This window comes from Salvelinus fontinalis, chromosome 6, assembly GCF_029448725.1.
Source record: "Salvelinus fontinalis isolate EN_2023a chromosome 6, ASM2944872v1, whole genome shotgun sequence".
Lineage (NCBI taxonomy): Eukaryota > Metazoa > Chordata > Actinopteri > Salmoniformes > Salmonidae > Salvelinus > Salvelinus fontinalis.
The window spans coordinates 38,005,121-38,017,898 of NC_074670.1; the positions used below are offsets into that span (position 1 = coordinate 38,005,121).

Below are 12,778 nucleotides of genomic sequence, written 5' to 3' on the forward strand. Positions count from 1 at the left end.
CTCTGATCTGTTCCAGGGGGCTTTTTATCACCATCCATGACCTCACTCACATCTCCACCGTGCTCCAGAGCTGGCCAGAGAAAGACATACGCGTAAGTCTATGGTCAAACCTGAAATGGCCTTTCCCTATACAATGCAGAAATAGGTTGTGTCTGAAATGGCACCAAATCGCTCTATTAGGGGTGCTATGCCCTTTTCACTGTTAGGCCTAGTTGTTCGGTCTGATGGCTTAAGGCAGGTATTGCTACTGGGTATGTGTAACAGTATTGCTTCCGTCCCTCTCCTCGCCCCAACCTGGGCTCGAACCAGGGACTCTCTGCATACATCAACAACAGCCACTCTCGAAGCATCTTTACCCATCGCGCCACAAAGCAAGGGGAACAACTACTTCAGGTCTCAGAGCGAGTGACGTCACCGATTGAAACGCTATTAGCGCGCACCACCGCTAACTAGCTAGCCATTTCACATCGGTTACATATGCATGGTTTTGCGCCAGGCCTGTTGTAAATAACACGCCTGATCCAGCGACGCAAGGTCCTGGTGAACTGCTAACTAGTAGAATGAGGTGTGTTAGATCAGGGTTGGAGTGAAATTCTGCTCTGCAACAGAGTAGCTCTTCAGGAGGAAGTTGGGCAGCCCTGGCTTAGAAGTCAGGGGTTAGCATTCCTGGTAGTTCTCTGTATGGACAGTGTGATAACTGGGGATAGGCACCAGTGGAAGCTGGTGGGAAGAGCTATAGGAGGACATGTGGTATCCATATGTTTGATACCGTTCCAGCCATTACAATAGCCCATTCTCCTATAACTTCTCCCACCAGCCGCCACTGAAAAGCACACATACGCTTCATGACCAAAGGTATGTGGACACCTGCTCATCGAACATCTCGTTCCAAAAATCATGGGCTTTAATATGGAGTTGGTCCCCCCTTTGCTGCTATAACAGCCTCCACTCTTCTGGGAAGGCTTTCCACTACATGTTGGAACATTGCTGCGGGGACTTGCTTCCATTCAGCCACAAGAGCATTAGTGAGGTCGGGCACTGATGTTGGGCGACCAGGCCTGGCTTGCAGTCGGCTTTCCAATTCATCCCAAAGGTGTTCGATGGGGTTGAGGTCAGGGTTGTGTGCAGGCCAGTCAAGTTATTCCACACCAATCTCGACAAACCATTTCTGTATGGACCTCGTTTTGTGTACGGGGGCATTGTCATGCTGAAACAGGAAAGGGCCTGCCCCAACCTGTTGCCACAAAGTTGGAAGCACACAATCGTCTAGAATGTCATTGTATGCTGTAACGTTAAGATTCCCCTTAACTGGAACTAAGGGGCCTAGCCCGAACCATGGAAAAACAGCCCCAGACCATTATTACTCTTCCACCAAACTTTACAGTTGGCACTATGCATTAGGGCAGGTAGGGTTCTCCTGGCATCCGCCAAACCCAGATTCATCCGTCGGACTGCCAGATGGTGAAGCGTGATTCATCACTCCAGAGAATGCACTGCTCCAGAGTTCAATGGTGGCGAGCTTTACACCACTCCAGCCAACACTTGGCATTGTGCATGGTGATTTAGGCTTGTGTGCGGCTGATTGGCTATGAAAACCCATTTTGTGAATCTCCCGATGAACAGTTCTTGTGCTGACGTTGCTTCCAGAGGCAGTTTGGAACCTGGTAGTAAGTGATGCAACCGAGGACAGACGATTTTTACGTTCTACACGCTTCAGCACTCAGCGGTCCCATTCTGTGAGCTTATGTGGCCTACCACTTCTTGGCTGAGCCGTTGTTGCTCCTAGACATTTCTACTTCACAATAACAGCACTTAAAGTTGACCGGGGTAGCTCTAGGAGGGCATACATTTGACGGACTAACTTGTTGGAAAGATGGCATCATATGACGATGCTACGTTGAAAGTCGTAGCTCTTCAGTAAGCCCATTCTACTGCCAATGTTTGTCTATGGAGATTGCCAATGTTTGTCTATGGAGACACCAACAGGTGTGGCTGAAATAGCCAAATCCACACATTTGAAGGGATGTCTACATACCTTTGTGTATACTGTGCCTTCGGAAAGTATACAGACCCGTTGACTTTTTCCACATTTTGTTACTTTACAGCCTTATTCTAAAATGGATTAAATAAATAATAATACTCAGCAATCTACACACAATACCCATAATGACCAAGCGAAAACAGGTGTTGACATTTTTACCAATGTATAAAAATATATCTTATTTACATAAGTATTCAGCCCCTTTACTATGAGACTCGAAAATGAGCTCAGGTGCATCCTGTTTCAATTGATAATCCTTGATGTGTCTACAACTTGATTGGAGTCCACCTGTGGTAAATTCAATTGATTGGACATGATTTGGAAAGGCACACACCTGTCTCTATAAGATCCCACAGTTGACAGTGCACGTCAGAGCAAAAACCAAGCCATGAGGTCGAAGAAATTGTCCGTAGAGCTCCGAGACAGGATTGTGTCGAGGTACAGATCTGGGGAAGAGTACCAAAAAATGTCTACAGCATTAAATTTCCCCAAGAACACAGTGGCCTCCATCATTCTTAAATGGAATATTTTTGGTACCAACGAGACTCTTCCTAGAGCCGGCCGCCCGACCAAACTGAGCAATCGGGGGAGAAGGGCCTTAGTCGGGGAGGTGACCAAGAACCTGATGGTCACTCTGACAGAGCTCCAGAGTTCCTCTGTGGAGATGGGAGAACCTTTCAAAATGACAAGCAGCACTCCACCAATCAGGCCTTTATGATAGTGGCCAGACAGAAGCCACTTCTCAGTAAAAGGCAAATGATAGCCCGCTTGGAGTTTGCCAAAAGGCACCTAATGGACTCTCAGACCATGAGAAACACGATTCTTTGGGCTGATGAAACCAAGATTGAACTCTTTGGCCTGAATGCCAAGCGCCACGTCTGGAAGAAACCTGGCACCAACCCTACATTGAAGCATGGTGGTGGCATTATCATGCTGTGGGGATGTTTTTCAGTGTCAGGGACTGGAAGACTAGTCAGGACCGAGGAAAAGATGAATGGAGCAAAGTACAGAGAGATCCTTGATGAAAACCTGCTCCAGAGTGCTCAGAACCTCAGACTGGGGTGAAGGTTCACCCTCCAAAAGGACGACAACCCTAAACACACAGCCAAGACAACGCAGGAGTGTCTTCGGGACAGTCTCTGAATGTCCTTGAGTGACTCAACCAAAGCCCAGACTCGAACATCTCTGGAGAGACCTGAAAATAGCTGTGCAGCAACGCTCCTCATCCAACAGAGCTTGAGGGGATCTGCAAAGAAGAATGGCAGAAACTTACAAAATACAGGGGTGCCAAGCTTGTAGCATCATACCCAAGAAGACTCTATGCTGTAATCGCTGCCAAAGTTGCTTCAACAAAGTACAGAGTAACGGATCTGAATAATTATTTAAATGTGATATTATTGTTTATTATTTTTAAATTAAAAACTTTTTTTCTTCTTGTAATAAATGTTAGAATAAGGCTGTAACGTAACAAAATGTGGAACAAGTCAAGGGGTCTGAATACTTTCCGAAGGCACTGTATAGTGTAACTCCAACTTTCTCGTAAATCATGCATTGATGTCAATGGGTTCTGGCCTGTTTGAGGCCATTACATCCAACTGTGCTCTAATATCCTCTAAGTCATGATCTTGTACAAAAGCTGAATAACATACGCACATCCAGTTACTTTCCGCAGGTGCTGGAGTTGTAGGCAAACTCATGGAAAACAGAAAGGAAAATGCCGCACTGCTGCTCATACTCCCAGATGATATTTATTTACAACAACATTTCGACCTTTAGGTCTTCATCAGGCATCCATATCAAGTCATGCTCTTGTCATTTACAGTTGAAGTCAGAAGTTTTCATACACCTTAGCCAAATACATGTAAACTCAGTTTTTCACAATTCCTGACTTTTTTTCATTTTTTTATTTTTAAAAAATTGTATCCCCTTTTCTCCCCAATTTTCGTGGTATCCAATCGCTAGTAATTACTATCTTGTCTCATCGCTAAAACTCCCGTACGGGCTCGGGAGAGACGAAGGTCGAAAGCCATGCGTCCTCCGAGGCACAACCCAACCAAGCCGCACTGCTTCTTTAACACAGCGCGCCTCCAACCCGGAAGCCAGCCGCACCAATATGTCGGAGGAAACACCGTGCACCTGGCCCCCTTGGTTAGCGCGCACTGCTCCCAGCCCGCCACAGGAGTCGCTGGAGCGCGATGAGACAAGGAAATCCCTACCGGCCAAACCCTCCCTAACCCGGACGACGCTAGCCCAATTGTGCGTCGCCCCACGGACCTCCCGGTCGCGGCCGGCTGCGACAGAGCCTGGGGTCGAACCCAGAGACTCTGGTGGCGCAGTTAGCACTGCGATGCAGTGCCCTAGACCACTGCGCCACCCGGGAGGCCCCTCAATTCCTGACATTTAATCAGAGTAAATATTCCCTGTCTTAGGTCAGTCAGGATAACCACTTTATTTTAAGAATGTGAAATGTCAGAATAATAGTATGATTTATTTCAGCTTTTATTTCTTTCATCACATTCCCAGTGGGTCAGAAGTTTACGCACTCAATTAGTATTGCCTTTAAATTGTTTAACATGGGTCAAACGTATCGGGTAGCCTTCCACAAGCTTCCCACAATAAGTTGGGTGAATTTTGGCCCATTCCTCCTGACAGAGCTGGTGTAACTTAGTCAGGTTTGTAGGCCTCCTTGCTCGCACATGCTTTTTCAGTTCTGCCCACAAATTTTCTACAGGATTGAGGTCAGTGCTTTGATGGTCACTCCAATACCGTGACTTTGTTGTCCTTAAGCCATTTTGCCACAACTTTGGAAGTATGCTTGAGATCATTGTCCATTTGGAAGACCCATTTGTGACCAAGCTTTAACTTCCTGACTGATGTCTTGAAATGTTGCTTCAATATATCCACATAATCCACATAATCTATTTTGTGAAGTGCACCAGTCCCTCCTGCAGCAAAGCACCCCCACAACATGATGCTGCCACCCCCGTGCGTCAGTTTGGATGGTGTTCTTCGGCTTGCAAGCCTCGTCCGTTCTATTTTTGTTTCATCAGACGAGAGGACATTTCTCAAAAGTACGATCTTTGTCCCATGTGCAGTTTCAAACCGTAGTCTTGCTTTTTTTATGGCGGTTTTGGAGCAGTGGCTTCTTCCTTGCTGAGCGGCCCTTCAGGTTATGTTGATATAGGACTTGTTTTACTGTGGATATAGATACTTTTGTACCTGTTTCCTTCAGCATCTTCAAGGTCCTTTGCTGTTGTTCTGGGATTGATTGGCACATTTCGCACCAAAGTAAGTTCATCTCTAGGAGACAGAACTTGTCTCCTTCCTGAGCGGTATGACAGGTGCGTAGTCCCATGGTGTTTATACTTGCATAGTATTGTTTGTACAGATGAACGTGGTACCTTCAGGCGTTTGGAAATTGCTCCCAAGGATGAACCAGACTTGTGGAGGTCTACCCTTTTTTTCCCTGAGGTCTTGGCTGATTTCTTTAGATTTTCCCATGATATCAAGCAAAGAGGCACTGAGTTTGAAGGTAGGCCTTGAAATACATCCACAGGTACACCTCCAATTGACTCAAATTATGTCAATTAGCCTATCAGAAGCTTCTAAAGCCATGACATAATTTTCTGGAATTTTCCAAGCTGTTTAAAGGCACAGTCAATTTATTGTATGTAAACTTCTTGCACATTAAAATTGTGATACAGTGGATTATAAATTAAAGAATCTGTCTGTAAACAATTTTTGGAAAAAGGACTTGTCATGCACAAAGTAGATGTCCTAACCGATTTGCCAAAACAATTTTTTGATAAAAATAAATTTGTGGAGTGGTTGAAAAACGAATTTTAATGATTCCAACCTCAGTGTATGTAAACTTTTGACTTCAACTGTAGAGTCAGTATGACAAGTCGTCCAGGTATTCTTGGCATGTAAAGATATGCCTGCTGCAGCCTCTAGCCGGTCTACCACCTGTTCACAGCTGTCAACACAATGGTATTTCCCTCTGAAACCCTGAGCTCACAGGACCTCATATAAAACTATTCATCACGATCCGATGCCCTACTTACATAGTTCCAATACTAAAAGCTACAAATCCTGAAACAAATCAGTATGCCCCAAGTGTATGGGACTATTAATTACATTTTTCCCAAAAATAATAAGTGGTTTTGCTGTTAGAATGTCATAAACCCCTAATCATGTGTTCATTGGGCATTAAAAACATGATTAGGTGGATGACATCATCTCTTGAGGTGGTGTCAGGGTGCTGTGGAACCAGTATGGAAGAAGGTTGTAAAAGTAAAGTGCCAGAGTGGCCTGCGTCATAGACTAATCATGGAAAAACACACATGCATGTTGGGTTTTGGGATCGAACATATTATGAAGTTGATGATGATGAAGTGCTCCTGATGATTTTTTTTATTAACTTTTTTTTGCAAGATTACATTTTTTCAAACAATATAAACATATATAGATAAAATACAACAGACAGACGCACACAAACATTAATGTCATCACACCTGCCCAGACCCACATGTTCCCACCGCATCTCTCTCCAGTGCTTGTAAGATTATGTACCCATCGCAGGATTCACTGGTTGATGCTTATTTATAAAACCCTCTTAGGCATCACTCCCCCTTATCTGAGATATCTACAGTACTGCAGAACTCATCCTCCACATACAACACCCGTTCTGCCTGTCACATTCTGTTAAAGGTCCCCAAAGCACATACATCCCAGGGTCGCTCGTCTTTTCAGTTCGCTGCAGCTAGGGACTGGAACGAGCTGCAACAAACACTCAAACTGGACAGTTTTTTTCTCTTCATTCAAAGACTCAATCATGGGCACTCTTACTCACAGTTGTGGCTGCTTTGCGTGATGTATTGTTGTCTCTACCTTCTTGGCCTTTGTGCTGTTGTCTGTGCCCAATAATGTTTGGACCATGTTTTTGGCTTCTACCATATTGTGTTGCTACCATGATGTTGTCATGTTGTGTTGCTGCCTTGCTACGTTGTCTTAGGTCTCTCTTTATGTAGTCTTGTGTTGTCTCTCTTGTCGAGATGTGTGTTTTGTCCTATATTTATTTATATTTTTTCTTCATCACAGCCCCCGTCACCGCAGGAGGCCTTTTGCCTTTTGGTAGGCCGTCATTGTAAAACTGACTTGCCTAGTTAAATAAAGGTTCAATAAAATAAATAAATATTGCATTAATCTGTTTTCCTCTGTCACCCACACCTTTTCAATATTTAAATATAAATAGTTTAGATTTTTCCATTGTCTTAAAACCTCTACAGGATCGGTGTCCGCGGGATGGTGAGCTAACATGTGCTAATGTGATTAGCATGACGTTGTAAGTAACAAGAACATTTCTCAGAACATAGACATGTCTTATATGGGTAGAAAGCTTAACTTGTTAATCTAACTGCACTGTCCAATTTACAATAGCTGTTACTGTGAACAAATACCATGATATTGTTTGAGGAGAGTGCACAACAACAAAACACTTATCAAGGCAACTGGTTTGATACATTCACCTCTGAAGGTAAATAATGTACTTAATTAAGGACTTATTCAGTGATCTTGCTCTGATTTGTCATCCTGAGGGTAAAATGTAGCATAGTTTTGTTTGTTAAAATCAATTTATTTTTCAAATGTAGGAACTGGGTTCTACAGTTTGAACCCCTGCTGTGTCTTGCAACCCCCCCCTAACCCCCCCCCCCAGAATATTACCATATCATGTTTGTATGTTCTCTATAGTTATGTACTTGAACATTTATTAATGGACCAATTCATCACATTTGGGCAGACGTGATACACCATTTTGAACAGTAATGAAGTGGTTCATTGAATCAGTCTAAACGTTGCACATACACTACTACCATCTAGTGGCCAAAATCTAAACTGTCCCTGGACTCCGAAGTGATATAATGGCCTTACTTTTGCATTTCAAAGATTCCACAAACTTCAAAGTGTTTCCTTTCAAATAGTATCAATAATATACATATTCTTGCTTCAGGTCCTGAGCTACAGGCAGTTAGATTTGGGTATGTCATTTGATTTCCAGATTTAAAGAAAAACATTTTTCAAAATGATTGAGAAAAGTATGGTGCAACCCATTGCGTATCTCATCGCACCCTCATATGCCATGTCTTGAAATATTCAGATATATAGATTTAAAAGTACATTTGCATTGTAAAACAGCCAACTTTCTATCTCCGACCATAACTTTTGGACTTTATAACACTCACAGAAGGCATGAATTATTGAGTCATTGTTCATTTTACACTTAAGGCATGACTGTGCTGTCGAATTTGTGAATTTTGTCTCGTATAATAATTCTATACATTAGTTCATACTGGATTAAGCATTCATTTTAATGAACTGTAATTTCGTTAGTTATGTTCGAATGCTCCCTCCATTTTGTGCCAATTTCAGTTATTTTCATGTCTTTGTTCCAATAGGTTATATTTATAAGAGATTGTTTGTTGGATAGACTCTCTGCAAGGTTTTGTATATCTTACCTATCATATGAATTTCCTTTTCTGACTCAAATAGGATTCCCTCAACATTACTCTTATTTCTATACAAGATTTCAGATCGTATTTGAAAATGTCTACGGTCGTTGCCAAAAGTTTTGAGAATGACACAAATATTAATTTTCACAAAGTGTGCTGCCTCGGTTTGTATGATGGCAATTTGCATATACTCCAGAATGTTATGAAGAGTGATCAGATGAATTGCAAAGTCCCTCTTTGCCATGCAAATGAACTGAATCCCCCCCCCCCCCCCCCAAAGAAAAATTCCACTGCATTTCAGCCCTGCCACAAAAGGACCCGCTGACATGTCAGTGATTCTCTCGTTAACACAGGTGTGAGTGTTGACGTGGACAAGGCTGGAGATCACTTTGTCATGCTGATTGAGTTCGAATAACAGACTGGAAGCTTCAAAAGGAGGGTGGTGCTTGGAATCATTGTTCTTCCTATGTCAATCATGGTTACCTGCAAAGAAACAGGTGCCGTCATCATTGCTTTGCACAAAAAGGGCTTCACAGGCAAGGATATTGCTTACAGTAAGATTGCACCTAAATCAACCATTTATTGGATCATCAAGAACTTCAAGGAGAGCGGTTCAATTGTTGTGAAGAAGGCTTCAGGGCACCCAAGAAAGTCCAACAAGCGCCAGGACCGTTTCCTAAAGTTGATTCAGCTGTGGGATCGGGGCACCACCAGTGCAGAGCTTGCTCAGGAATGGCAGCAGGCAGGTGTGACTGCATCTGCACGCACAGTGAGGCGAAAACTTTTGGAAGATGGCCTGGTGTCAAGATAGGCAGCAAAGAAGCCACTTCTCTCCAGGAAAAACATCAGGGACAGACTGATATTCTGCAAAAGGTACAGGGATTGGACTGCTGAGGACTGGGGTAAAGCAATTTTGTCTGAATCCCCTTTCCGATTGTTTGGGGCATCTGGAAAAAAGCTTGTCCGGAGAAGACAAGGTGAGCGCTACCATCAGTCCTGTGTCATGCCAACAGTAAAGCATCCTGAGACCATTCGTGTGTGGGGTGCTTCTCAGCCAAGGGAGTGGGCTCACTCACAAATTTGCCTAAGAACACAGCCATGAGTAAAGGATGGTACCAACACATCCTCTGAGAGCAACTTCTCCCAACCATCCAGGAACAGTTTGGTGACGAACAATGCCTTTTCCAGCATGATGGAGCACCTTGCCATAAGGGAAAAGTGGCTCGGGGAACAAAACATCAATATTTTGGGTCCATGGCCAGGAAACTCCCCAGACCTTAATCCCATTGAGAACTTGTGGTCAATCCTCGAGGCTGGTGGACAAACAAAACCCCACAAATTTTGACAAACTCCAAGTATTGATTATGCAAGAATGGGCTGCCATCAGACAGGATGTGGCCCAGAAGTTAATTGACAGCATGCCAGGGCGGATTGCAGAGGTCTTGAAAAAGAAGGGTCAACACTGCAAATATTGACTCTTTGCATCAACTTCATGTTGTCAATTGTCAATAAAAGCCTTTGACACTTATGAAATGCTTGTAATTATACTTCAGTATTCCATAGTAACATCTGACAAAAATATCTAAAGTCACTGAAGGAGCAAACTTTGTGAAAATTAATATTTGTGTCATTCTCAAAACTTTTGGCCACGACTGTACATTGGTCAGTCCAAAATGGCTTTTTAATTCTGTCATGGAAATAATTGTATTTCCTATTACCAAGTAATTTATGATTTCTATGCCTTTAGTTTTCCATGTGGGACAATTTATCTGTGAATTCTGAAAAGCTATCCAAGGATTGTTCCATAGGGGTGTGTTATAAGGAGTGATTTTAGTTCTTGTAGAATCCATTTCATTTTCTTCCATATAGATGAGGAAAATGTTTGTATTTAATCCATTTTAGAATAAGGCTTGTAACATAACAAAATGTGGAAAAAGTCAAGGGGTCAGAATACTTTCTGAATGCTCTGCATGTCGCAGGGTGGAGAGTTGATATAATTCCAGGTCTGGAAGGTTAAACCACCTTCAGACTTACAGTGGGGCAAAAAAGTATTTAGTCAGCCACCAATTGTGTAAGTTCTCCCACTTAAAAAGATGAGAGGCCTGTAATTTTCATCATAGGTACACTTCAACTATGACAGACAAAATGAGGGGGAAAAAATCTGAAAATCACATTGTAGGATTTTTTATGAATTTATTTGCAAATTATGGTGGAAAATAAGTATTTGGTCAATAACAAAAGTTTATCTCAATACTTTGTTATATACCCTTTGTTGGCAATGACAGAGGTCAAACGTTTTCTGTAAGTCTTCACAAGGTTTTCACACACTGTTGCTGGTATTTTGGCCCATTCCTCCACGCAGATCTCCTCTAGAGCAGTGATGTTTTGGGGCTGTTGCTGTGCAACACGGACTTTCAACTCCCTCCAAAGATTTTTTTATGGGGTTGAGATCTGGAGACTGGCTAGGCCACTCCAGGACCTTGAAATGCTTCTTACAAAGCCACTCCTTCGTTGCCCGGGCGGTGCGTTTGGGATCATTGTCATGCTGAAAGACCCAGCCACGTTTCATCTTCAATGCTCTTGCTGATGGAAGGAGGTTTTCACTCAAAATCTCACGATACATGGCCCCATTCATTCTTTCCTTTACACGGATCAGTCGTCCTGGTCCCTTTGCAGAAAAACAGCCCAAAAGCATGATGTTTCCACCCCCATGCTTCACAGTAGGTATGGTGTTCTTTGGATGCAACTCAGAATTCTTTGTCCTCCAAACACGACGAGTTGAGTTTTTACCAAAAAGTTATATTTTGGTTTCATCTGACCATATGACATTCTTCCAATCTTCTTCTGGATCATCCAAATGCTCTCTAGCAAACTTCAGACGGGCCTGGACATGTACTGGCTTAAGCAGGGGGACACGTCTGGCACTGCAGGATTTGAGTCCCTGGCGGAGTAGTGTGTTACTGATGGTAGGCTTTGTTACTTTGGTCACAAGCTCTCTGCAGGTCATTCACTAGGTCCCCCCGTGTGGATCTGGGATTTTTGCTCACCGTTCTTGTGATCATTTTGACCCCACGGGGTGAGATCTTGCGTGGAGCCCCAGATCGAGGGAGATTATCAGTGGTGTTGTATGTCTTCCATTTCCTAATAATTGCTCCCACAGTTGATTTCTTCAAACCAAGCTACTTACCTATTGCAGATTCAGTCTTCCCAGCCTGGTGCAGGTCTACAATTTTGTTTCTGGTGTCCTTTGACAGCTCTTTGGTCTTGGCCATAGTGGAGTTTGGAGTGTGACTGTTTGAGGTTGTGGACAGGTGTCTTTTATACTGATAACAAGTTCAAACAGGTGCCATTAATACAGGTAACGAGTGGAGGACAGAGGAGCCTCTTAAAGAAGTTACAGGTATGTGAGAGACAGAAATCTTGCTTGTTTGTAGGTGACCAAATACTTATTTTCCATCATAATTTGCTAATTAATTAATTAAAAATCCTACAATGTGATTTTCTGGATTGTTTTTTCTCATTTTGTCTGTCATAGTTGAAGTGTACCTATGATGAAAATTACAGGCCTATCATCTTTTTAAGTGGGAGAACTTGGTGGCTGACTAAATACTTTTTTGCCCCACTGTAGGGAGATGTAAAACTTTTTGTTTTTATTCTATGAGTTTTATTTGCCCATATAAAGTCGTATGACGGGATACTTTTTTAAATAATGTCTTCTATGGGGTAATTCGTATTACCGAAAATACATATAGAAACTTTGGGAGCCATGCTATTCCAAAGAGGTTTATTCTACCTGTACGATTCATGGGAAGATTGTTCCTTTTAATTATATCTGCTTTCATGTTGTTGAGTAATGCGATAAGCAATAAGGCCAGAGGAGGTGTGGTATATGGCCAATATACCACAGCCAAGTGCTGTTAAGCATGACGCAATGCTGAGTGCCTGCACACAGCCCTTAGCTGCGGTATATTGGCCATATACCTCAAACCCCAGAGGTGTCTTACTGCTATTTTATACAACGGATGGGTCTAATCCATTCCAGCCTGTGTCTATTCTACAAGTTACCACTGGCTAAAGCGATGACGTTGAAATGCCTATTTATTCTGTTCCATCTCATTGCGCAATCCACTGTCTCATCAGCCCAGTCAGCCAATTTATAAACTTGATCTCCACTGTAAAAAGCATCTAGACATTATCTCCAATTCCTTTTAGACTAGCAATTGGTTTC

The 12,778-nt window shown here is 42.8% G+C and overlaps 1 protein-coding gene across 1 annotated transcript in view; it reads left to right on the plus strand.

Annotated features, from left to right (window-relative positions):
- LOC129857790 (NADP-dependent malic enzyme-like) overlaps positions 1-12,778 on the plus strand; it is a 117,907-nt gene that overhangs the window by 72,802 nt on the left and 32,327 nt on the right. The window contains exon 4 of the mRNA XM_055926363.1: positions 17-92. Within this exon, the coding sequence (XP_055782338.1) occupies positions 17-92 (76 nt within the window). The remainder of the gene's footprint in view (positions 1-16; positions 93-12,778) is intronic.